At 41.9% G+C, this 26,919-nt stretch overlaps 1 protein-coding gene across 16 annotated transcripts in view; it reads right to left on the bottom strand.

Annotated features, from left to right (window-relative positions):
* Window positions 1–26,919, bottom strand: part of ZBTB20 (zinc finger and BTB domain containing 20) — a 769,723-nt gene that overhangs the window by 3,681 nt on the left and 739,123 nt on the right. For 15 of the 16 annotated variants that reach the window (XM_019652231.1, XM_019652234.1, XM_019652232.1 and 12 more), the window contains one exon: window positions 8,291–9,895. In XM_019652231.1, the coding sequence (XP_019507776.1) occupies window positions 8,291–9,895 (1,605 nt within the window). Of the gene's footprint in view, window positions 1–8,290; window positions 9,896–22,577; window positions 22,773–26,919 lie in introns of all 16 variants that reach the window. The other variant, XM_019652244.1, reaches the window with a different exon arrangement.

Genomic DNA, 26,919 nt, shown 5'->3' with positions numbered 1-26,919 from the left:
AATGTTAATATTTTTTTCCTTTCAGTTACTTTTCCTGCATATACTTATAGTGATTCCCCCAAGGGCTTTCAGCATTATATATGGAACAGACATGGTCTGCTGAGTATTGCTCTCAATATGGAGAAATGAAGAGTTAAGATGAATGGTAGTGGATGGTTTTCCAGGTTTCAGCCTATGGCCAGAAATGGCAAGTCCGATTTGTTAGACTCAAAGTACAAAACACAAAGTACAAAACAGACACTAGAATTATAACATGAGGTGGGGCAGGGGGAGGGCGGGGGAAGCTCATATAAGCCCCTTTGCTTTAAAACGATCCATTTGAGGGCAGGAGTCAGATATGAATTCCATTTCCTTGGCTGAGTGACTTGGGCATGTTACTTAACCTCTCTAAGCCTCAGTTTCCTTATCTGTATCTTGAGAAGAATACAGTCAGTACCTGTCTTGCGAGGTGCATTTTGAACATTAAAGAGATAAAGCACTTAGTACAGAGTACACGTTCCTTTTAAGAAAAATTCAACCATTCCCTTCGGCACAAAGGAAATGATGATAAATGAAACCCACTGAGAAATGACTTGCATGGCATGGGGAAGCCAACTCACGATTAAAAAATTATTTCAGATAATCAATAAAGCAAGTGATTATATTGCAGCTATGTAATTCAGAGTTCAGGGTAGAGTATGCTCTCAGTTACACGTGCTAATGGAAAGAAGTCGTACCATGAATAAAATGTCAGCAAACAGCAAAGACAGGATTCCTTAGCAAGCAACAACTGAGCTCGGAAGATGCAGAAACCAGACAGCAAGTGGAGAAATCGAGGGGGAGGCAATGTCCTTTGCTATTCCAAGGATGGGAGGGTAGTGAATGCACATACTTTTCTCCAGTTTTTGATGCATGCTCTCTAAAGAGCCACTCTTTCAACTCCTTCTCGTGGATCAGCACTGACACTTACTCTGCCATGACTGACAAGTCGGGGAGAGTGAGAGAGTGAGAGAGAGAGAGAGAGAGAGAGAGAGAGAGAGAGAGAGAGAGAGAAAGATACTGTTAGGTTAACAGATGTAGAGAATCTGCCCAAAGTTTAAGGAAAATGTATCCTAATGGGCTAAGCTACCCCAATGCTGAATAATGACCTCCGTATTAGGGGCTCAGCAAGAACCCATTTATTCTGCTCATTCTGTCTCTAACCAGGCTTCTCTTGGGCTGCAGAAAGGACAGTAATTGCTGTTACCAGGGTGTTTTTCTGAAGCACTGTTTCCACCTGTCCCTCTCATTCTCTCGGCTTCTCTATCATATACTCTGGCATGATGCCCTCCTCAGGTAAGTACAGTGAAGGGTCAGAAAACCAAGCCTGGGTGGGTGGTGACAGAGCAGGCAGGAGGAAGGAAGAGGGGAGTCTGGTCTGGGGAAGGTGGCTACTGGCAAGGATAGCAGAAGGGGTCCTTGAAATTGCAGGTCCTCTGAATGGGGAAAGTCAAGATTGGAACAGAAAATGGGAAAGGTTCCGTGACAACAACGGAGGGATGTTCAGGTGGAACCATACAGAGCTTTCATGGCTGCAGCGTTCACTGTCCACCACGGAAGTCTAGTTGGAGGAGGGCAGACCTGCATACCTGAGATATGGCTGCTATAACCACCTGTCAGCCTTTTTCTCCAGTTTCAGGGTGCGAGTCTGGTGCCAGCGTGGACTGTGAGGCTATTAGGGGGGATTGCTTATGGGGACACACTGCATTCACAAAATATCTGTGGCTTCAGTGACAACTAAAACAATTTTGCTATTAAACAGCATTTTGAAGACCTCAGAGAACTTCATCGATATTACTTGACTTTTCTTACAACTTTATGAGTGGGGTGGATATGAACATCCCCAGAAGATGGTATATCTCTGTTGGAGATTTATAGTCACATCCTGAAGGGTACTCAACAAGTCAGCAATAGCTGAGAGTATGACCCCAGCCCAGATGGATTTCCCCTCCTTCCCTGTTAACAATTTCCTGCTCTCTGGATTATGCTGCAAAATATATGCTGCTGCTGTAACACATAACATATATGTTCCTAAATGGTTTGATAATTTTACAGCATTTACTGTTCAGTGCTTTTACATAAATTATATTATTGGGTTCTCAGAGAAACCATGTAAAGTAAGTACTATTAAGATCTGTATCTTATGTGCCAAAAATCTGAGGCTCAGATTGATTATAGAATTTGCCTAAGATCACTTGGTCAGAAAGTGGTAAAACCAAGGCTTTCTTACTTCTCATCTTATACTCATTCATTACTTCACTGGCTGGAGGTAATTAATAACCAAACCTCTATCTGAGAATTATTGTATTATTATCTTGGTCTCACTATATCATTGCTCTATTGATGACACTGTTATGTTACTCTTATTGCTTTATCTATTTATATCAAATCCATGACTAAAACATCTGAGCTTCTCAAAGTAAAAAACAAAATTACTATATGTGCAGAGGACACCAATGGGCTAAAACTCACTGAATGGCCTGTTGATAAAATGATTCAGAAAAACACCCAAACATCTACCATTTGTTGGCAAAGAAAACTCAAGTTGGAACACAGATACAATATATTCTCTAGCACATCAAAAAAGAAAAAGGAAGGAAAGAAAAAGAAATTCAAGTCTTGCTGAGAAAATAATGCATTTATGTATAAGTCCTTTGAATTAAATTCTCCTGGAAAGCACGCCCACATTTTTGACATTCATTCACTTACTCAACATGTATTTTTAAAGCAACTACATATACTAACCTATATTCATCCATAGATTTTAAAGCAAAATGTTTTAAGATTGGGTTTTAAAAGAAAAAGCCCCACCTGAATAGCATTGCCAGATAAAATACATGACACGCAGTAAAATCTCAATTTCTGATAAACAATGAATAATTTTTTAGTATGTCACAAATATTGCGTGAGACATACTTGGATTAAAAATAATTGTTTATCTAAAATACAAATTTAATTGGGCATCCTATAGTTTTGTTTACTAAACAACCCTATACCTAGTGGTACACAAATGCCCAAATGCCATCCCAGTCAGTTTTATTATGTGTGCAGTTTTGTTATATAGAGCAAGGTACAAACAAACAGAATGTGGTATCAGAAACATGTTCGCATTCTTGGAGAAAGTACTTAATATATAAATGTGCAAAGCATTTTTGCATTATTTCTAAATCATATAGTAAATGAAGCAGTCTGTGGAAACAGACCACTTTTACTTCTGGAAGTCATTAGACATCATCGGAGAAGGATTCGACTCATTCATTGATCAGTATTTGATGAATGTTTATCATATGTAAGGTATTATGTTGGGTATATTTGAAATATAAGATATATATACATATATATATGTATATATATGTTATATATAATTATATACATATATATACATATATATATATCTTATGCATATAATTACATATAAAACTGTTTCTGCTTTCACAGAGTTTATATTGTAATGGGAAGGTATAGAGACAGCCACATAATTATAATACAGGTCAGTCCTGTTAAGTGCCAGAAGGGGTACATCTGCAGTTTGAGATCTTTAGCTCCCCTCTCATATGTGAGATGTTTGCTTCCATAACATAATTTATCCACTGTAAAATCAAGATGTTATCTCTAACTCTGGTTTACTTTTTCCATACACATAGATTCTTATGAGTGGGTTTTTTAGAGAACAACGTTATGGAACAAAAGCAACCTGATGCCATCCTCCTAATCCCCGAAGCCATCTAGGGAAGTAGTGTGAATCAGGGCTTAACACCCAGACTGCTGGGTTCCATTCCCAGGGTCTGGGATTCAGGCCTGGGCTGCTGGCCCGGGGATCACACTCCCAGAACCACTACGCTGAGGCTGTCTTTGACTTTTCCCTGCTGCTTGTACTCCACGCCCACACTGACATCCAGGCGCCTTCATGTCCTCCGTCTTCCCCTTCCATTCCCATTCCCCTGATTATTGTTTTTCCTCTTAGGAGGGGGCATACAGGAGTCCTGCTTTGCCCTGACAGGGTGGTTTGTTTTATCTTTGTTTTTTTTTTTTCTCTGATTCTCTTATATTCAAATATGTCCTTAACTCTTGGTTTCCTTCCGCACTACTTTTATAAAACTGCAGTAAGGGGAACTTGAGAATTTCCTAGAAGAGGCAAAGGCTTACTGTGGTTTGTGTGGCAAGAGAAAGAGTGATTAGGTGAGAATTTTTTTTTTTTTTACTTAAGAAAAAGCCTTAAGGAGGAGAAAAAATGTTCATGTTAGGAAAGAAGTTGAAGGGAAACCCAAGGTGTATCACGTTGCTTCAGCATTTGAATTCCATAGAGGAAGGAAACACGTGGAGAGTTAATTATTCAGAGATTGGATATAGAGCAAAGAAACTCAATGTCTCCTGGGAGGATGGGGCTAAAGTAACAACGATGATTAAAAAAACCAAAAAACAAAAACCCCAAAACATTAAGTAGTACTTCACCTTTTATGAAAAGCTCTCACATGCATCGTACCTTTACAGCTACTTAAAAGGTAGGCAAATTATTATTTCCATTTTAAACTCAAAGAAACTGAGGGTTATGAAATTAAGTGACTCGCTTAAGGCCACAATTAGAGGAACCAAACTCAACCCAAATAATCTAATTCCAGTATAATCGTCTTTCACTTATATCCCTACTCTAAGTTTTAGTGTTATAATTATTATGGAATATGCTTTATAACCTGGGCTTCCTAGGTTCTCTAAGGTAGAGCTTAGCTCCAAAATCAATATGATGGACTACTTATTTGTCTTAAACACTTCCTTTAATGAATATGTGGGTTATTAACATAAAGCTACACAGAATTTTACTTGGAATCCAATCTCAGAGTTGATTTTTTGCAGTTGTTGAAAGCAAGTGTCCTTTACATTAAACCTTGGAGCTACTGACATTCAAAGCCAGTTACCACACAGAGTAGCTGTGATGCCAAGAACCCAAATATCTTTCCTTTTAGCTCTGTCAATATTCTTTATTGGTAGGATTCTTTTCGGTTAGACCCCCTTTGGGGGTCGAATGACCCTTTCACAGGGGTCGCCTAAGACCATCGGAGAACAAAAATATATTTACATTACGATTCATAACAGTAGCAAAATTACAGTTATAGAGTAGCAACGAAAATAATTTTATGGTTGGGGGTCACCACAACATGAGGAACTGTATTAAGGGGTCGCGGCATTAGGAAGGTTGAAAACCGCTGGGTTAGATTATAGATAAGAATACTGAATCCACCCCTACTCTTTCAAGTATCCCCAGTACTTTCTAGAATCTTTTTAGACCAACATATGGACTTTTTTTTGCTCTGGATTTTTATCATTTCCGCTGGCTCCTGTAAAGTTGGGAGGCCCCACTTTCTTGATGTTTTCCCAAGAAACTGGAAAGAACTTTACTTTGAAATGTGTGCCAACCATGAATCCAGGTCCTGCATTCCTTTGATACAATCAGGCTGTCTTGCTTTTGAAAATTTAGACCCGTTGTTCTTAAACATTGTTAGGTTATGGAATCCTTCAGTCAGACTACAGTCTTGACAGACAGATGGCCCTTCCAAACTGACCCTGCCAAGAAACGCGGGTGCAAGGGAAGAGTGCTGCTTATTTTGAACGAGGTGCTAGAGTGATATATGTACACTATTAATTGTTATACACACCAATACAAAACCTTCATAATTTACTGAGGAACCTCATAGTTTACTAGATATCTGAAGGTTACAGTTTAACCACAACTTAGATTTGTAAAATGACTTTACTTGCGCCTTTTGTATTTATGATGCATAAATGTGCAAACCCATTGTTGGTTTTCTTATGAGCAAATCTATCAATAGTTATTTAGGTTAACTACAGAAGCTTTTGGTGAATCCATTGGATAAATGTGTTTATACACCAAAAAGGTAGTTTTTAGTAGTGCACTGAAAAATTTATGCGTTAAATTAAAGCCTTATTTCAATATGTGATCTAACAGAATGTGTGAATTTTATGTCTGCTAGGTCTACTAGAAGAGATGCACAGAAGGAGAGAGTAGAAATGTTTATAGATCCGGGACCAGCAAAGTTGACTTTGCCTAAGAAGACGCTTCCACAATTGGTCTTTTTTTCCCCTTTAATTCTTAATCTGATAGTTTATAAGACAGCTATTTGGAGAAGGAAAGAATATAAACTATGTGAGAGCACTCTGCAAACCATAAATTGCCACATCAAGAAAAATATTAGTATTTGATTAATGTACCAAATAATGATACCCATGCCACATGGAAAATTTCCTTGATCTCAGGTTATTAGCACATTCACATTTACTCTAAGTAAACACAGTGACTCACTACCTGATATTCTTCCTAAGTTTAGTAGTGTGTCGCTATGTTTTTTTTGGAGGTGTGAAAACTGTCATCTTTAAGAACAATTGATTAGCATAAAGGTACATACATGGATTTACATAATGTCCTGACATAAACTGAACTGCAAAGAAGGAAAAGTTCATCCTGAGTAATGTTCTAGTGTAGCTGTTCAGTTTCATGTTGGGTACCTTGTCTCAATATCTGTTGCTCTCCTTCCCTTCTAGTCCCCAATTTAAATTTATATGCTTTATGTCCTATCCCCTGGCTATTCCTGCTAGCTGATCTGAGAAACAAGGTTGCTTTGAGAAATTAATTTGTTTTCACGTATTGTAATTTAAGTACATAATTTTTCCCTGGCAACTTCTTTGTCACTTATCAGGGATATTCCAGAGCCAGAGGTTTACCAGAAGAGTAACTCTCATAGTAGGAATTTCAAATATGGTGATCATTATTGGGGTAGGCATTTTCAGGTACAAGAGAATCTCAGTGAAACCATACTGCGCACGTGCTCGCTTATATGGAAGGGACCTTATATGGCAGAGCATCCGTGGAGCTCTCGCTTCTAGGTCTGTCCCTTTACAGAGCGACAGGAAAGAGCACTGGCTGTGAGCTCAGATTGTAGCTCTAGAATCACAGACTCCAGGGATGAAAGCCCATCTCACCCCACTCACTGCTCGCCTGATGACTGAATCTTTTCTATGATATCCCTAAGAAATGTTCATCCATGGTCTCTTTGAGCACCTCTAATTACAGGAACTCACGCCCTCTGGAGGCTGTCTATCCCATCTTAGAGCAGCTCTGACTGTCAACACACATTTTCTTTTATTTCATTGAAAGAATCTCCTTAGAGCTTCCAGACATTGGGTCCAGTTCTACCTTTTGGACCCAAACAAAATAAACATAATGTCTCTTTCCTCCCAACCATTTAAATAATACTATTAGTGCTAATGATAACTGTCATTTATAGAGTGCTTATTATGTGCCAGGAATTGTTTTAAGAACTTCATATGTACATTAACTCATTTAATCCTCAAAACAGCACTATAAGAAAGAGTTAGCCTTATTATCCTCTTTATATAGACAAGGAAACTGAAGTCTAGAAAGGTTAAGTAATTTTTCCAGTGCAGTGGTTGCTAAGCCTAAATTCCAACCAAGGCACTCCAGCTCCAAGCTCCAGCTTAACTAGTACATGCTGCTGTCCCTGCAGCTCAGATACTTGGGTGTGGCTTACATGATACCCCAAGTCTTCTGTTCTGCAGCCTGAACATCCCAGGACCTTCGACCATGACTCCTATGCCATGGCTTTGCATCCTGCATCATCCTAGTCATACTCCTCTGGACGCATCCCAATTAGTCTACTGTCCTTTTAAAAGGGAGTACCTAGAACAGACTGTGGTCTCTAGGTACTGAAAATAGAGAATAAACAGTAGAACCCAGAGTGAGTCTATCACTCCTCCTCATTTCAGGGACCACAAATGCTGCTTACACTCGCATCAGCTTTGTTGTGGCCTCTTCAAGCTGATGGTTCATATAGGACTTTCTACAGACTAAAAACCCTTATCCTTGTTCTGCCTAATGACTTTGATCTGTAAACTGAGGTGATTGGCGTACATGATCTCCAAGGGCTTTTCCAGTTCGCAACACCTAGGGTGAAAGAACGTATTACAAAGTTCGATGTATTTAAGGGATGTTGTGCCAGCAAGTTCTTTAGGCTTTTTTCCATTTGGCCCTTCTTCATAAAAGGTTTCTGTGATTTTGTCTTTCGGTGACAGGGTGCTCTATTCTTGTGAGAGGCTTTTAGGAGATGGCTTACAGTGGGGTCTCCTTAAATTCTGAAAAATGACTCCAAACCCCTTCCACCTGCTGTCCTGCCCCTCCCTTCCCACAGCCCCCCCCCACGCCCACCCCTGCTGCTAGGCCTCGGGGGAGGCCTGCACTCACCTGTGTGTACAAACATGTGCTTGACGTAGTTCTGTTTGGCGGTGAAAGTCTTGTTGCAGAGAGTGCACTCATAAGGCTTTTTTTCGCCCTGCCCACTGGCTGTGCTGTGGCCTGCAGATGGGGCCAGGGGCTGTGGCGCTGGCAGCTGTGCAGTAAAGGTCGACAGGCCGGGCTGGGACACTGTCACAAACTGGGTCTGCTGGCCTGCCAGGGGCTGTGGCAGGCTGAAGAGGAAAGGCTTGGGGCCGCTGCCCGCGGGCTGGGTAGTGAAGAGGGCTGGCAGGTAGGTGTTGCCAGCTGTGCCAATGACCTGTGTGTTGCTGGTCAAGGTCAGAGGCATCCTCAAGTTGCTGGTGAGGGTTTCTGTCTGGCGTAAGTAGAGCTGGGTACTTGGCAACGGCTGCCCGATGGATGTGTTAACCGAAGGCTGCTGCAGGACGCTCTTATCCGAGCTGTTGCTGACAGTGATGACCGTGTTGTCCATCTCCACCTCGGTGCTTCTTTCTGGGGAGGAGGCACCGGTCTCTAACTGGTGCGGCTGCGGGCCGCCCTCTGCAGGGGCTTCCGCGGCTTGCTCAGGTTGGGCGGGTTCAGCCGGGCCATCCCGCACCGCCCCGGGCCCAAACTGCTGCTCCACCGAGTCGGGCTCGGTGCCTATGGAGGAGCTGACACCGGAGTCGAAGCTTTCGCCCTTGGGCTCACTCTCGGTGCCCTCGGCCTGGTCCGTGTCTTCCGTGCACTCTTCGGATTCATTGCGCTCCAGGATCTGCACCCTTTGCTGCCCGTAGTAGTCGTAATCGTCCTCCATCTCCTGCTTAATGTGGATATTGCCCACCAGGGTCTGGATGCGCACAGGCCGGGGCTGCTTGCGGCAGTGCGTGGTCTCGGGGGTGGTGGACAGGTAGCGCTCCATCTGCTGCGAGCGCTCGTGGATGCGCGTGATCCAGCTGGGGTCTTCCATGTGGTGGTCGCGGGGCAGGCCGAGCGCAGTCTCATGGTGGCTGACCACCGCACCGCTGTAGAAGGAGCGCTCGCCGCTGCCGTTCTGCATGGAGCACGCGTAGAGCGCCGAGTAGATCCTGTCCACGCTGTGCTGCGGGTGACTCTGCAGGTAGCCCGACTCAGTGTCGCTGCTCTGGCCCGAGGTGCCTGACTCCGGGGTGCCCCGCGGCGTGTCCTGGCCCGAGTCCTGGATCCCCGGGAACACATCGCCCACATTCTGTGACACGATGCGTGTGCACTCATCGATGACGGTTTTGATCTGCAGGATGCTGGCGGCTGTAAGGATCTGCAGGGCTTCCGACTGCGAGACCCGCAGCACGCCGCTGTACATGAAGTCAATGAGCTTTTGCACCGACTGCACTGACACCACGGACGGGATTTCGATGTCGCTGTAGCCCAGCAGCAGCTTGTCCTGGAAGAAGGGGCTGCCGGCTGCCAGCACACAGCGGTGTGCGCGCAGCATGCTCCCGTGGATGCGCACCGTCACGTCACAGAAGTGGCCACGGTTGCGCTGCTCGTTAAGGGTCTCGAGCACGGAATTGCTGAAGTTGTGAAGGTTGATGCTGTGAATGCGCTCGGTCATCCCCTTGCAACTGATGTCACCTGCACGCCAAGACAAACACAAAACAGGGCGTGGGTCAGAGCTAGCTGACTGCGTCCCTAACACCTAGGTCTCAGGAGCTCATGGCTCCTATAAGCACCCACCTTGTACACAAGCGGGCTCTGTGGAGAGATGGACAGGCTCTGCACAGGGGTCAAGGTGTCAATATGAGTCCTATGGGAACGAGGCCTTGAATTTTGTCCCAACAGCTTCCCGGCTATTTGGGGGTACTGAGTCCATGTTAATCCCCTAGAGCTTCAGCCAGGGTTGTCAGTGGAAGTAGAGCTGCCCAATAAACAGATAGGTCATTTGCCTGCCATTCCTATATCAGCAAATAAGAACTGAAAGGCAAATGAAAGACTTGTTCTCATGGAACTCTCTACCTCCACTTGAGACAAGCCCAAGCCCATGTCCTTTGGAAAGCTTACATTTTCTCCAGCTTATCAAAGTTCCTTATTTTATTCATAGACTGCAACGATATTCATAGTAAAAAATAAATTCCCTTCCTACTAATTTCTATGGCATATTCCCCAAATCCATACCATGAATGCAAACATTTTGGAAAATTCAACTCAGACTAAGATGTTCAACAAACAGCGGCCACCATGTTTCCCAGTTGAGAGACAGGTTATAGAGTACAATGAGCTCACTAAAGGGGACTTGCCTGATGCTTCCTATAGCTACAGAAACATTCTATGGGTGGCATTGTTCTTGTCATCTTTGACAATCTGAGTACTTTCTAGGGTGGTTGTATGTGATATGGTGGTTTTCTGAATTTTCTGAGGGTTAATGAAGAAGGAATGTGAAAGAGATCAGAGATGGTAGCATTGACCTTGGCATCTGGAGTACACTTGTGATCATATTTACCATTGAAACTGGGCACTCTGAGAGTGAAAGGGAGCTCTGTTAATAATAAGGTCAGGGTAGCAGGAGTAAACCAGGTGTGGGATGTATGAGCACCCTAGATAACTGATTGCTCTATGCACTTGTTATAGGGAGGTATCAAATGGTTCCCAGTAGGAAGGTACAGTCAGCTATATGGAGGCTGTGGATAGTTTGACTCATGGCCATCCTTAGGCCCCAGACTGTGAAGGCAAGGGATAATGTTAGTGACATTTGGGTCACAGATTAAGAAAGAAAACAGTTGGCTATAACAATAAGTCTTAGGGATTTCCTCTTTTTCTACCTCATTTCTCAAATGGCCCCAAAAATCCCTCTCTCTAAACCATGCCTCACTCAGATTCCCCATTCTTGCCTTCGCGACTGAACAATCAGCTTGCAAGATGCCAAGTAAACGGCCTTTCAAAATCAGGTGGCCCAAGCACTGATCCTTGTGTCTTGCTAGAAGTAACCCCAGAGGCCATGGCCCACAGACAGGAGTGCCCACCTCTTCAGGCTCTTTGTCCTCTGCCTTAGGAGAGGGGGCCTGCTCAGGGAAGTCTGAACTCAGCTAGAATTTCTACTTTACTCTATTCAATCTGCTCATGCTGTCTGAGCTCAGTCGGTGTGACCACATCCTTTTAGATACTCCTTCATTTTCTTTGTTCCCATCTTTACATTTAGCCAGCCTCACATATATCCATTTAACTTAAGAAATGCCTACAGTTTTTGCTCACTTTCAGTGATATGATTTGCACAAATTTTTACATAAGAGAATTCCTTCTTGTTCCAATGTCCACTGGGTCTGCTCTGTTCCTAAAATAGTTCATTAGGCTATTGTTTCTATTTTTTTTTTTACTCATGTAAAACAAATTGTCTTTGCCAGATTAAAGAATCATGGTGAATCCTCTGTAATCGTGCTAAATATGGCCCCAGAGGAAGGCCCCAATAAACCAAGAAGGAATAGTTAGAAAATGAGCCAGCAGACCAAATTCCAAGTTCTTACTGAGTCCCCTATGGTGCACTTATACCACGATAATAATAACAAGGGCGAAATTTGTTCTTAGAGCTTACCATGTGTCAAGTCCTAACTACTGTTAGAACTGGTCTAACTACTTTGTGTATATAATTTCATTTAATACTAACAACAACCCTATGACATAGGTATTATTATTATCCCCATTTTTCAGGTGAAAAACCAAGACCAGAGAAATTAAGAAATTGCTCAAGGCCACATAGGCAGTTGATGGTAGAGTTGGCATTTGAATCCAGACACTCTAGTTCTAGAGGTCATGCTCTTACCTGCTTCACTATATTGCATGCTTTGTCCCTGAATTAAGTCTGGCCCTTAGGTGTCCATGGGTCTGCAGTAAAGCTGAAAAGGTTTGCCTAGCAGGCTCTCCAGCTACTTCTATACCTATCCATGAATTCGCATGGTGCTCATGTTTTTACGTCTTGGGACTTCAGCATAGCCTCAGTCATCTAATCAAGAACATATTTAAGTTTATAAATGAAATGATGCAAGAGATAAAACAACTTGCCCTGACATTCAAATGTAGAGCTTTCTATATATAATTTTACCATCACCAAGGTCTCTTTCATTTGAGTAAAACAGTAATCATTAAAACTGGTTGACTCTCTGATAAAATCACCATTGCTGAGTAGGATGGTTTCCTTAAATATTTATTTAAATATTCATTTAAATATTTAATTTATTCATTTCATTTATTCATTTAAATATTCAAAAATATTAAAAATATTTTTTCCCACACAGGTGAAAACACTCGTTAAACACACATTTGCTCATAGCACCAGTTGCAACTATTAATACATCACTAGAGATGTCATATATGATGAAAAGTTGTCATCTTTCTGCTAATTCTGGGAAGAATCTCTATATCTCAATTATTATAATAATTAATATCATGTAGTGTACAATGTACAGAACTGTTTCACAGGCAGCATCTCATTTACTTCTTAACAACAATCCTATATGCTGCCAGGACAGGTACTATTATTATTATTTGATGTGAGAGGCTGTTGAGGCTCTCAAAGTATCTAAATTACTTGCTTCAAGTTCTATACAGCTAGGAAGTGGCAGGTTGGGATTAGAACCCATGCCCCTTGATGCTCTTTTCATGATATAACACTGGATTGCTGAGGAACGAAACTTGGATTGCCCAAAGATCAAGGGCCATCCTAACTCTAGAGATACAGAAGATAGACCTGAAAGTGATGAAGGAGGGTGCTTAGAGATGGAAGTGGTCAACAGCAAAAGCTGTCACTATCTTACACACACACACACACACACACACACACACACACACACAGTCTCATTAGGCTAATCCAAATTGCTTGTCTGACCAAACTGGTTGAGTCTATCTAAACAATCAGGTAAACCTAAAGTGGTCACCACGCAAAGAAAATTTCTGTTAAATAGTCTGAGTTATGATTATTGCAGTAATGGTGTCACCATCTTCATTCAAAGCCACAGAGACAGGCTCAAACCTGCACACATACACAACCTGACTGACAAGCCCAGCCAGGTTTTTATAGACACTTTTTAAACATCTCCCCGAGTACACTGGTCATGCATTGCAGTGAGCAGCCATGAAAGGTTCAATGGGTTTTGCCGATATGGGTACAGATGCGATGAGGACCCTGCCTCTCCAGTCAAGCCTGCCTCATTCCTTCAGCACACAATGCGGAGGCAGTTCCTTTCCCAGGCTTTCTTTGATTTTTTTTTTAACATGTATTAATACAGTGGGAAAAAGTTTCTGCCACAGCCAGGCAAGGTCCAGGCTTTTGTGAAACTTGTCCTTTTCATCCAATGGGCATTAATGTATAGATTCCAACGGAATAAATCTGAAATACTCCACTGTAGAAGATTTGTCCTCCATTGAAAACAAATCTTGATTAGATGGTTATTCAGGGACTGTATAGGAAGGAATGGTGTGAAAATGCTAACTCCATTCTTTCCTAGATTGGCACTGAATAGGCATTTGGGCTATTCAAAAAAAAAAAAAAGAAAAGAAAAGAAAAAAAAAAGCCTCTCACTCTACAAAACCATACAACTTTACAAAGATTATGTGTACTTGGGAACACCACCCCATCTAAAAAAACCCCACACTGGTATGGACATTGAATTGATGCAAAGTGAAAAAAGTGATAAAAATAGTTCTCTGTGTGTTTTAAAATAATAACCTACCTCCTTTCCACTAGAGTAGAAATACAGAGTCAGCCTGTGACGGCATTCTCTAGAAACATGCGAGGAATTGTACCGCTGAAAGTGATCCTGGATTCTAAGTGGTTGTGCTCGGTGAGTGAGCACAGTTGGTCAGGGCTCACGCAGGAGCAAGTGCCGCAGGGAAAATCTGCCTGTGGTGACATAGGTGACAGAGGGCCCCACTCTGTTTTGTAGGAACCCAGCTCCTCTCTGTCACTTAAGCTGCAGGTGTCCAGGGATAGGACTTAGCATGAGAATAAAAAGCTGCCTGTGCACAGGGGAACATGAACAAGAAAGGAAACAGCAGGCATTACAATCTCTTTTAATTAGGTGTGAAATCCAGTCCTTCCTCAGTCCGGATATAGAAAATGACACTAGTGGAAGCGTGAGGTGCTGGAGAGAGAGATGGGAATTTGAAGTCTCTGTGACTCGGGAGGAAACACCAGCTCTCAAATTAAAACCGATATGAATTTCCGTCAAGTCAACAGGTCTAAGTCAAATGGCAAGGCCGCAAAGCCCTTGAGCTTTCAATCTGGGCCACCAGGCTCATGTGAGCTAAGTGGGCCAGCACGTGAAAGAGGGCTAGGGTAGCCAGGCCTCTGCCACCCAGCCTCTTACCTCACACTCTTTTCCACATTGTACCTTGATACCTTCAGGATGCTGAGGCAGCTCTTTCGTCTCTTAGCTGAGTAGTGGTGATCTTAACCTATCACCTGTTGGGGCCACTTACCGGGTTGGTCACACTAGGAAAGAGCCATTCTTCTCTGGAAAAAGTAGGGATGCACATGGTAACTCAGGTGCCGTACTCCCTAAAGCTACGTCTGTCGCCGTGCCAGGGGCCAGGCTTCCGTGTCTACCCCACCTAAATGCCGAGGGGGCACTTGCTGAGCCTCTGCTCTACAGGAAGACCGAGGTGGTTTGCTCACAGGTTCCACCATGTAGAGCAGACGGCCCTCTTTTTCTGTCTCACTGGCATCTTCACAGTCTTTGGAGGAGGGTGGCTGAGGACACTGGGAAAACCACTTATGCAGTTGGAAGGTGGCAGGCAGGACACAGTAGGAGACCTCTTTCTCCTGCCCTGGCTCCACACACCTAGCACATCCCAGATGTCATTGCCCTTGTATGCAAATCATGAGGGAGGGGGTCGTCGGCCAATGGGAAGGAGAGCTGCCCTGCTTTACTTACTCACTACTGAGTGGGAAGGGGGATGGGGCCAGCGGCCAGTGACAGTTGCCCTCTACCTTCCAGATTACGTGGGCCCATGGTACTGAAACCATTAGAGATTTCATCTTTTTTTTTTTTAAACACCAGTCACAGAATTCTTCTCACAAAACATAAATTGTTCAACTTTCAAACATATGCTCAGAAATACACCACCTCTGAAAGCTGGGGACAGCCTGTATGTACTTTTGTAGGCACGGCTTCTTAGGTTAGCTGGACAGAGAGATTAAAATTACTAACTTGTTTAAAGTGTTTACAACACTATTCTATTTATGATCTCAATACTGTAATTGAGTGTGTCCTTCACATTACTTAAATTTTCATTCATATATATACACAAGATTTCTGGAGCATATTTTAAGTATTTATAGGTCCTTAAGAAGTATGCATGGTTCTAGGGAGTATCTACATGTTTTTTTCATGAAGGGACATGTTTGTACGTTCACAGGGATAAGGTCAGTGGCTTTTATTAGAATCTCACAGAAGTCTGTGTTTCCCCCACATTATAAGACTCATGGATTGAGATTCAAGTATCTCTCTATAAGCTACTCGTAACAACTTTCAATAATCAAAGCCTCTGAAACTGATGTAACCTTCATGACTACATCTGCACATCAGGCCTGTCAAGCTGATGTTTCCCATTTACTTAAGTTGGGCTGATGTTATTGTATATGATAAACTCAACAGTCTCAGCCAAAGTGACAGACGTTACCTTTCAGAAGAGAATGATTTAGAAATAAAAATAGGATTGAAAGAGAAGAAAAAACAGAGATATGTAGATAATAAAATACTAATGCTAGATGAAATCTGGAGGAATATAACAGAGCTATATTGTAGTTTTACAATCATTGAAGCCAACTATTATTTAGCAAAATTTGCTTTGAAACAGGTTTTCATTAGAATGGACACCCTTCGACTGTTAACACAAATCCATAGAAGAACTAGGAAGCTTTTGAGGTCACTTAAATTTTTACAAATTCACTAATGAAACATTTACCAGTAAAACATTTATACCCCAGTATAAATGAACCCATTAGGCCAGAGATGATCTGAAATATAAAACAGTTGAAGAAATTCATCCTTAAGGACCTGTGATATTTGAAATATACATTAATCAACTTCTCCCAGATCTCAGTGCCCAGGAAAAGCTAGTTCGACTTTTACCTTTTTGGATCCCATGAATATCCTAACTGGAGCGCAGAATTAAAATTTAGGCCACATTTTAGCAAGTATATAGGACCTCATATTATGCACTTCTATGTAAAATTTACCCCAGCCTCATTCTAGTGTCAATTCCTTATTACACTTCTACTCTGATTTCTTTCACACACACACACACACACACACACACACACACACACACACACGGGGTGTCAAAAATGTATACATGACTCATATTCATCTTTTGTTATTGGTATATATTATTACAATTTTATTATAAAAAAAGTTTTTTCCTTTCTTAAAATGTGTATACATTTTTTTGGCACCCTGTGTGTGTGTGTGTGTGTGTGTGTGTGTGTGTATCTCCTACACATTTACTAATGTATTGAAAATTCTTTTAAGCTAACTTAAATCCCTTTAGTTACGAGGTGAGGATATAGTCAATTAATCAGCAAGTAATTAACCATCAACTTTATGGAACCAATTCTAAACTTTGGTTAAAACTTCAGTTTAGGGTATTGTCAAGCTACGTGCTATATGAATTTCTATACTTTGAGCATCCGATTCCAGCAGAATGAAACCCTGGAAGTTCTAACACCTTCTTGACTCTCTTGTAGTACAGACTGTGAAAGCCAAGTTTTAGCTCTGTGAACAAAGGCATTGGACGCTCTAATTCTCGACAACATTCTGAGACAGCGATGCCCTCATTCCAAAGCGGAAATGCACTGGCTTCTTCTTGAGAAGAGAGGACCTCCTAGGACCAAGGAGAAAAGTCAATGAAATCGGAGGTTGATGACTTTAAACTTTATATCATATAAACCTTTTGAGACACTTTTTAGGAGTTTGATTTTTTTCTTTCTAAAGCTCTTTCCTTACAAATTTAGTTGCTGCCCTATGTAACCTTTCTCTTGTTCACTAAGTCTGGGGAGCTAAAACACAGAGATGTTGCATCTGTGGGTGGGATGCAAAAATGAACAAAAGAATCTACTTAAATTCACAGTTAAAGTACTCAGTTTGAACTTGGCTTTGGATAGGCCTTAAAGAAGATCTATATATTCAAATGTGCAGTTAGTAAGTTCTGTCCTTTATTTTGCTTGAAAAGAAATTATAAATTTAAAAAGTGCTTATATAAAAAACATTATCGTGTTATTTACTAACTTGTTCTTCTTTTGGTGCCTACATTGTTATATACTTATTTTAAAGGAAAAATAAAATTTTAACTCCAGTGAGTTCAAATATCAAGCATGTCACTTTTTTTTTTTTTTGAAAATACCATCAATTGGTGACAAACTATAGTTAGGTAAGAAATTAATTTTTTGACTTTGGGGAAACTTTAACTGAACTTCAAAGAGTGAGAAAAAAGAACCCAATAGAGTCATTTAAAAAAAGCTTTTTGACTAAAATAATCACAGAGCTTCCTAATTCATAGAACTTTCCTTTTGTCCTCTGTTGCTGCACTGTTCTGAAACTGCTTTTGAAGCATATCTTCAGAATCGTGCTCGAATGTTCTCTTTGCTTGTGTCTTCTTAGAAAATATAAGTTGCTTCCAATGTGACAACTGGTTTTCGAGCATAAGAGGAGTGATCAAAAAATACAGTGAATGCTGCTGCCGAGTGCCATCTAATGGAAAGGCAGGGATCTTCAATATGGGAAGCGGAGCATCGAACCTTAGTAACAGTGTGTGACAAGTTTCAACTTGTTCGGTGCTGTTAGTTGGGTGTGAGCTATGGTTGAGAGAAGGCGTGTTTTAAAGTGTGCTGTAAATCATGGATCACGAACAATGCGTTAACATGAAATGGGCAAACAGTTTCATCCTCCATCATGACAATGCTCTGTGTCACACATTGCTTCTGGAACAGCAATTTCTGTCACATAAAAACATTATGGTGTGTCCCCATGCACCTTATTCACCAGATCTGGCACCATATGACTTTTGGTTCTTCCCTAAAGTCAAAATGACCATGAAAGGTAAACGTTTTGAATCCATTAAGGACATTAAGGCAGCCATGACAGTGCAACTAAAGACACACACACGAAAGAGGACTTCCAGAACTGCTTCAGAAAGTGGCGAGAATGATGGTATAAGTGTGTTTGAAGCAAGGAGGATTAATGGCAATGTGTCTTTTACAGTAATAATTTTTTAAATTTAAACATTCACCGTATGTTTTGATCACACCTCATAGTTAATTGTTAACAGGAGGGGCTACACTATTTCTCTCTGAAAGATGTGGACTTGAGCCATGCTATATTGTTTTACTGAGGTATGAAGGTTTTTCTATCTCAAAGCAACAAGGAAAAACCAAGGAAAAAGGTAGCTTTGTTTTGCTGGATGACTAGTGAAGAGGGAAGCACAGTGGCGATTTGATGTGGGCGAGTTTAAGAAAGTAGCTGAGACTACATCTCAACAGCCCACCTAGGGTGATCCATCAGAGAAGCAGGCGCCGGATTTCCTTAGAGAACAAATAAGATGTAAGTTCCTTTCTGGCTCATGCTGAGATGAAGGAGATCCTAAATAAGAGTCATCGGAACTTAAAACCTTGGGAGACACTGGTAAATAAAGTGAAGGAGAAGGCACACTTTGTAATTATCCTAAGAAGGAGTAAGGTCTTTTATTTTGTTTATTTTTATATTCTTTATGTATTTTTATATACTTCATTTATATATTATAGGAAAAAAGACATTAAGCTGTAAGAGTCCTCTGTAGCTACAGGTAATGGTCTAATTACTTTATCTCACCTCACTGATTTGATTTGATCGAATTTTTCCATTTTTGCACAAATAAGATCTCCGTGCTAATCCAAGAAGCTGGACATTTTGCTATCCCTTTCATGTATTGCACCCATTCTTCATTCTCTTCTTCTGCTGAATTTGTCTTGAGTTCTGAAATTATTGTGCTTTCTCTACTTACCAGATATTATGTACCAATCAAGAACCCTATTTAAAGTTCTTCCTTCTCTGTGGGGACTTCTTTCATTGCTAGAGTTCATCCTGCGTTCTCTTTTCCTAGCTCCCATTGCTTGGTGAGGTCATAACATTAATTTCTGGGTTCCCCCCCCCTGCCCCTTGCCCCCCACTGAATTAGAAAACGTTCATAATAATAAAGCAATTAAGAAAGTCCAAGCCTGGTACACAGCTCTGGCCTCCCTTGCCTCAGGGAGTTGTGGCTTTAAAGCCCAAATCAGAAGGTAAGCCCTAAAAACGAAAGCCTCAAGACTTGTTTTTAGAATTTATATTCTCTAAAGGGAATTATGCTGAGCCCTTTTTTGGGGTGAGGAGGGGAAGGCTGGTGCTTTAGACTTAGATTGAAGTGGCCTGACAGGGGAGAAACACAATCAAGTTCTCCTCAAATGGGGAAGGCGCCAAGATTTGAGGTCTCTGCTTGCACACAACTCCAGTTGGGGTAATTGCTTGTCATGCTTCTGGAGGCTGGACATGAGAAGACACGGTCTTGAGATTAACAGTGATGATCTTGGGCCCATGTTCAAGAAGAACTGTGAAGGGCATCTCTAAACCCAACTAAGGCTTGTAGTTCAGGCCATCAGATGGGCCAGGCTCAATGGCGTCTTTGTAGATGAACAAGCCATGTCAATGGTGGAGACCACCATGGACTAAAAATCTGACCCCGTCCTAGATTTCATGACATCATACAAGTCTAGAGAAGGGAAGGAATCTCTGAAACTTCACTGAATTTCTTACAAACTTAGTGACAAGGGCCTTGGGTTTAATTTGCCTTAGAAAAATAAGGACATGTTTCTTGCACCTCAATTTTGAAGACTAAATCTGGACTTTTTACACATGTAGCTAGTCCTTAACAGTATATTATTGATTATTGTCTGTCTTCATTTTTTGTCATTTGTGCTTGCTTTATCTCTATAAGAAGACTCCATGCTTCCAGAAGGCTAGTGCCTGGCATTGTTATAACTACAACTATAACTACAAATTACTGGATCTCTCACACTGCCCAACACATTTCTTTACATTCAGGAGTTCCCATCTGAGTATTTGCTTGGTCAGCTCTCCAATGCACTTCACAAACATGCTGACAAGGGGCAGCCTCAGGGTGCACCTTTTCTCTGAGGTGTGTCTGCATGTTGCAGCCCCAGGGGGTCTTTCCATCCCTGAAATTATGTGTAATTCTTTTCCCTGTCCTTTATCACTCTACCTCCTCTCATCAGGGAATAGCCACAGTTCTATTTTCAGTATGAATTTAAGGTCTAACGCAACGGTTTTTCATGTGTTCACTTAGTTGTCCACAAAACTGTGTTCATTCATTTATGATTTTTGACACATGCCATACTGTTCCTAGCTCCCTGATTCCAGTTCCCCCAAGAGATAGCTCACTGGGTCCGTCTGTCAGCCGAGGCTTCAGTGGGACTCAAAGCTGAACCACACCTTGTAATCCAAAGAGAGATGAGACGACCAGTTTGTGATGTGAAATACAAATGATCAGGTCAGACACCCCCCCCCCCCCCCAACTCCTGCCTACCTTTGGGAAGCTAAACTGCTTGGTAACAGATGTTATGGAGTTATCTATCAATCAGCTTTGATAATGGGATTTGCATTTGCATAAACAGTATCAGGGATTGTTTAGAAGATTTTCACTTGGTGGCCACTGGGTGTCCTCATTTACAAAGTAAATATGCAAGATTTAGTGTAGGTCACCAGAGAGAATAAAAGACGCTAGTTTTCATTTTTTGGCCTTTCACATACTGAGTATAAATTATTGCTGAACTCACAACCAGGTCACATATTAGTACTGTTTAAAAACCTCCAGGTCAAACTGTTAAAGTTTATAACCAAAAGTAACTTCTCCAGGTTCCAGGCATGAATTTACAAGGCTGTTTCCTCAATAGAGGCGACTGTGATCCAGCTATTAGAATGAGCCCTTATTCATTTGAAAATTGGTATGGGATTTTGACTATCTGCAGAGAGAGCCAGGAGAGAGGAACAGAGGTCTTAATTTATTCTTGAAAGAAAAGAGAACACCAAATATCTTTATGGGATATTTGTCATATTCTGTTTTCATCTCAACTTTTTTGAAAACCAATTACAAATAATAATGAGAAAGATAAAATAAGTCCTTTACTGGGAAACCTGAAATAATGTGAAAAATAGTACGATGAGCTGGGTCACATAATAATTATCAATCATTTCAGATTTAAAGACAAAGAATTAAGCTATTTTTTTTCGTGGATCGGTTATCCTGCCTGTAAAATGAAGATGCTGGTGCTTCACAGGGATGTTGTAGGACAAATAAAATAGAATATGGAGGCACACAGGGTTCCTAAGAAGAGAAACAGTACACGAGATAGATTTAAGATATGACTAACATTCTCAATGTGGTTGAGTCACAGTTGTGTGACTTGTCCCTGAGAGCAGACAGGGGTCGAGGACGGAGCTCATGCAGCTAACAAATATTTACTGATTCAACCACTCCAAGGCACCAAGAATGACCCACTGCTGGGCAATCACTTTGTGCTCCTTCAAGTGATTTTTGCATGCTTAGGATTTTCAGTGCTTCTAAATTTATATTACATACATCTTTGAAGAGATTCTTTCCTTGCACAGCCAAAGGGGTTTCCACCTCCCCACCTTGTACAATTCTCAAACTTGAGCTACACAGCCACTGCAGAAGATATAACAATATTTGCCTTCAAATGTCCTGCTTAGCCAACGAGTTAACCTTGTTTTCAAAAGCAAGGCGAACTTTACTGTAAGAACTTTTGTTCACTTGTGTACATCCACAGCTGAATTAGTATTCTCTGGCATGTTATCTCAGTATATAAATGATCAGTATGACTCTGTGCTTTCACCAACAATTTATACAGATAATGTCAGGGGAACTATAGGAAGCTCCATGAGCTCTTCACTGCCTTTCGGAGATGTTCTCTGGTCTTACTGGCTTGGCTGAACAGCTTTATCTGTTCTGAAAGGACCACTCCACTCATGCCTCTACTACAACTGCCGGTAACGCTTAATCAGCCGCTTAAATCCGCACCAAGGCACAATAGCCGGGTCACTTTCACCCTGAGATGCTACTGAAGGATCACAATGTACTGAGTGTATGGAGAAGTGTCTCATTTCTTCTAAAGATCCTTAAATTCCTGGGATTTATAGCGTTTTTTTTCCGACCCTTTAATTAGTAGATTCATTTTTGAACTACTGTAACCCCGAAGACACATCTCTGCAGAGCCCACCTGACTGTGTTTTCCCCTAAGCCTTTGCTCCTTTCAGCTTCCTCAGTTTGCTCCTTTAATTTCACTTTAGAACTTCTCAAGGCTCAGTGGCTGAACACCACACAGCACAGGTCTTATCTGATGAGCCGGCGCCTGGTGTGGTCTGAGACACACTGGTGTTTTTGTTCTTGAAGTACAGGACTGATGTTCTGAAACCTAGACTCCAACACAAAGGAGATCATTAGCTCGTTTTAAGTGTTTCTTCTCTTCCCTCCGGCCTCCTCCCACCCACCCCAATACTTTCTCAGCCCTGTGCACTGGCAGCAGATGGCAACCATATTCCAAAGCTGAGCATACACAGAATCGTGCCACGGAGAACAGAGTTAGCTTTAAAGTGAGCTTTCTATTCAAGGAGGGTGGCAGAGACTTCTGGGGGAGTGAACTCATCTCTCATTCATTTAATCCTCTATTCATTCAGCCAGGAGTTTGTTTTTCCTGCACCTCCTTCCACTGGCCCGCCAGTGGAAGGACAGTGGGCGTGAAGAGCTCCCTTGAGGGCCCTTCTAGCGGGAGGGCATGAAACACCTATGCCAAGCTCTGTTTCCCGGGGCCGGCTCTGCCTGCTGCTGGTCAGATCACGCCATCCCCATGACAGAAGTTTAAGAGCACTGTGTGGGGGTGGATTTTTTAAGAACTGTTTCCTTGCTAGACTGACAGTCCCATGCTGTCTTCCTTAGACGAAGATGAAACCTCGGGGAAAAGGGTGAAACAGGGAGGAGGGTGTGTGGTGGCAGGAAACAGTGCAGGATGGTACAGTCATGGGAGGTGGGGGTGGGACAACCTTCCCCTTTTTGTTGTTTCAAGATTTGCTGGAGCTTTTGCCTAGTCATCTGCTTGAGCATCTTGAAAATAAGTATCTATTTTCATGATATCTATCAAAAACAGGCACCAGATTATACTACAAAGTTGACCTTAACCTGCCATATTGCTACTAGAATCAAAACATGTAGCAGTCTACAACCAACAGAAAGCGATTCTGTTTTCCCAGCATTGAAACCAAAGGGTATCTGGGATGCACTTCGATTCGTAGGTGTGCTGAATGAAAAAAAAAATCTATCTATCTATCTATCTATCTATCTATCTATCTATCTATCTATCTATCTATCTATATGAAATCAGTGCCTATACTATTACAAATGGGTGAAATGCTCACATATGTTACTTTTACTTTTGCTCAGTTCTCCCCACCTCATTCATGCATTCATTCAACACAGTTTTGCTGAGCACCTACGCTGCTAGGTGCTACAGAGCCAGCAGTGAACGAGATACACAGGATTTCTGCCCTCACAAATTCTTCCACCTGGCCAAAAGCAGCATTTAAAAATTTAACCACTAGAATGTTGTTTGAGGAACAGGAATAATACATCTTATCTAGTATTTCTTCTGAATCTTTCTCAAACATAGTTTTTAAAGGTCCAAACTCCTTTAACCAAGAAGTTCTGTCTTAAAACTCTTTGTTTTTATTGTTCTATTCATTCCTTTTTTGGCTACAGTGTTGACAGTTCAGATCACAACTACTTTTTTTTTTTTTTTTTGGTGGGGCTGTAATCCTGAGGATTGAGGATCTTTGCTTTTCAAGCTACATATATATTTTCTCTGTAAATATTGTACCATCTAATTTGTGTCTTTGGGTTCTGCTGATTAGCCATCAACATATGATTTAAGGAATATTGCAGATGAGCTGCAGAAATCATGACTCAGTAAGTTATTATTTTGAAGCTCTGACTTGGGATTTATACAGACTTACTTGCACACAATTGAGTGTAGCATTGATCTGCAACGATTACGAAGGGACTTGTGGCTCAAATGTTGTACCCAGGGGTCCCTGGGGCTCTGTGCTCAGCAGCAAAAGTGCTCAGGAGTTCAGAGAAGCAAATGTCTGAAATTGTCTCCACGTGTTACCAAAAACCATGTGGGCACCATGGGACAGGAAAGGCTCACTAGGTACAGTGAGCCAGCAAATCTTACTGAATTGCTTAGGAGGATGTATTTTTTTCACCTACTGCAAACTGCTTCAGAGTGAAAGGTGAGTGAGCCGGGTGCTTAGGGGCCATCCCCCTCTGCAGTGAAACACGTTTGCTCTCCTAACTTGACCTCTATTTGGAATTCTTTCAGATACTCAGAATCCATCAGGCAGGCCGTCTTTAAAAAAGATAAAAGAAGCATTTCTTTAGCTGTAAGTGCGTCTCTTTGGGAAGAGCTCTCTCATATGGCCCAGCCGCCTGCCCATTCTAAGGACGTGATGTTTTGGTCTCTTTGGATATTAGGGCTGGAAGGTGCTATATGGAAAGACACCTAAGGGTGTGTGGCAGGGGAGTGTGCGGGCTCTACAACGTCTTCTGACGGAAGACAGACACAAATCCAGTCTCTAGAATTTGAAAATCTCTCATTGATGAGCACGCACTTGAGTACAAGAAGGACTTTAACAGGATAGTATTATAATAGTAATAATACTTTAAACCTTCCCTATACCAAGAAGAAAACATTCAGAAAGGTTTTCTTTTTGTTTGGGCTTCTCTGAGCCATAGTTTCTTTATCTGTAAAATGGGGTATTTTGTAAGAATGATATAATGGATCTGACACAGCATAGAGGCTTAGTGAATACCTAATTTTATATCTTCCAATTTTAGGAAAAAAAAAAGCCAAGTGGAATAAAAGAAGGCAGAAAGAGCTTCCTTGTGGACTCAGGCCTGAACCCACGAAGGGACAAGCGGAGGGGCGCTGGCTTTGTCCTGAAGCGAGGCGGGCGGCTGCTCCCCGACAGGGTCTCCTCCTACAGGCCCAGGGCTTCGGTCTCAGGCATTCTCAGGGCACAGGATGGGGCACCTGCCGCGGCCTCCATTGATGCTGCATCAATTTTAGTGCATGCTACTTAATAATTTAAAGCAGTTAAACTGTAGCTAGTGCTCGAATTCATTGGGTGCTGGCTGTCCGTCTGGTGCTGCTTCAGGGGCTTTATGTACAGCATTCCGTCTAATTCTTATAATAACCCAATGAGACAGATAGTATTTTCACTCTCATTATGCATATGAGGAAATGGAAACATAGGGAGGTTAAATCAGGGCATGTAAATGCATTCATAGGCTGAAGTTCACATAAAAAAGAGCAAATAACTAGACCATGGGGGTGAGAAAACATTTTCTGAACAACCCATGGTCCAAATGATTCCATTCTCAACATGTTCCAGAAACAGCTTTCGAAATCTGTTGTCATACCTGCCCCTGCCCTGTGGGTACTCTGAGGGGACCGGAAAGAGCTTCAGGGATCTGCCAGCCTTTGGGTGTTCACATCGGACTTCTCCTCCTTGCTTTTGAGTTTACTGGAGAGGGGGGCAGGTTTGAAGGGGCAGAAACTGACCGGGGTGTGTCCTGGGGAAGTGGCCCTTTCATGCTTTTAGTTTCCTGACCCCGACCTAATGAACGTGATACACTTGGACCCCAGAACAGCACACACCAGGGCACGTGTGTGTGTGGGCACATCTCCTTAGGAAGTTCACAGACTCTTAGAGGGACACCCAGTCACGGTGCCAGTGGAGGCTAAGGCGTCCAGGTCAAGAACTCCTCTGGGGGAGGGTGCCCTCTGCCTAGTGCCTCTGCTTGTCTCGCTGCCCAAGGACACCAAGTCTGTTTGTAAGTGCCTCCGCACGTTAACCTAGGATTAGAAGGCAGGAGCCCAGGACCAAATCAGCCCTCTGGGACCTTTAGGTCTGGAATAAAATAGAAAAGGCTAGATTTCTGGGGGTTTCCTCAAAATTTGAAAAGAGCACCCAGGCCTGCCTGGAGAGGCCTACAGTTTTTCCCTGAGGAAAGGCTATGCATTGTCTTCCCTGGGGTTAACGTCTACTGGTTGAAGTTCAGAATTTGCATGTGTATTTTCCACGAGACACAGAATTATGCTCTGTAGCTCAAATTTATATACACCTTTCTTCTACTATGTCTTTTATATCTAAATAACCATTTGAGCTATGAGGCAAAGAGACAATAAGTGATTATATAGGAAAGGAAATGATTATAGCAAAAAACTAAAGGAAAAAGCTAATTTAGGTACCACTTTTTGAAATTCTTCATCTGTTCTACGTGCCACCCCAAGCTTTCTTAAAAATTATGCACGGCCTGGGTTAATACAGCATGAAATCGTGGAATAAAACTGATAACATGAATCTACCTAAAGCCCCTGAGGATAAATGTGTAGGAGGGAATTCCTTTCCGGAGTTGGAGAGGAGAGGAAAAACTCCTTGAGGTCCCTTTTGATGTCAACTTTGAATTCATTCTCCTGTGTGAAATTATAAAGACTCATATTCAAA

This window comes from Hipposideros armiger, unplaced genomic scaffold (assembly GCF_001890085.2).
Source record: "Hipposideros armiger isolate ML-2016 unplaced genomic scaffold, ASM189008v1 scaffold_176, whole genome shotgun sequence".
In the NCBI taxonomy this organism is placed as follows: Eukaryota; Metazoa; Chordata; class Mammalia; order Chiroptera; family Hipposideridae; genus Hipposideros; species Hipposideros armiger.
The sequence above is the reverse complement of the archived record's forward strand: the minus strand, read 5'-3'. Positions and strand labels throughout refer to the sequence as shown.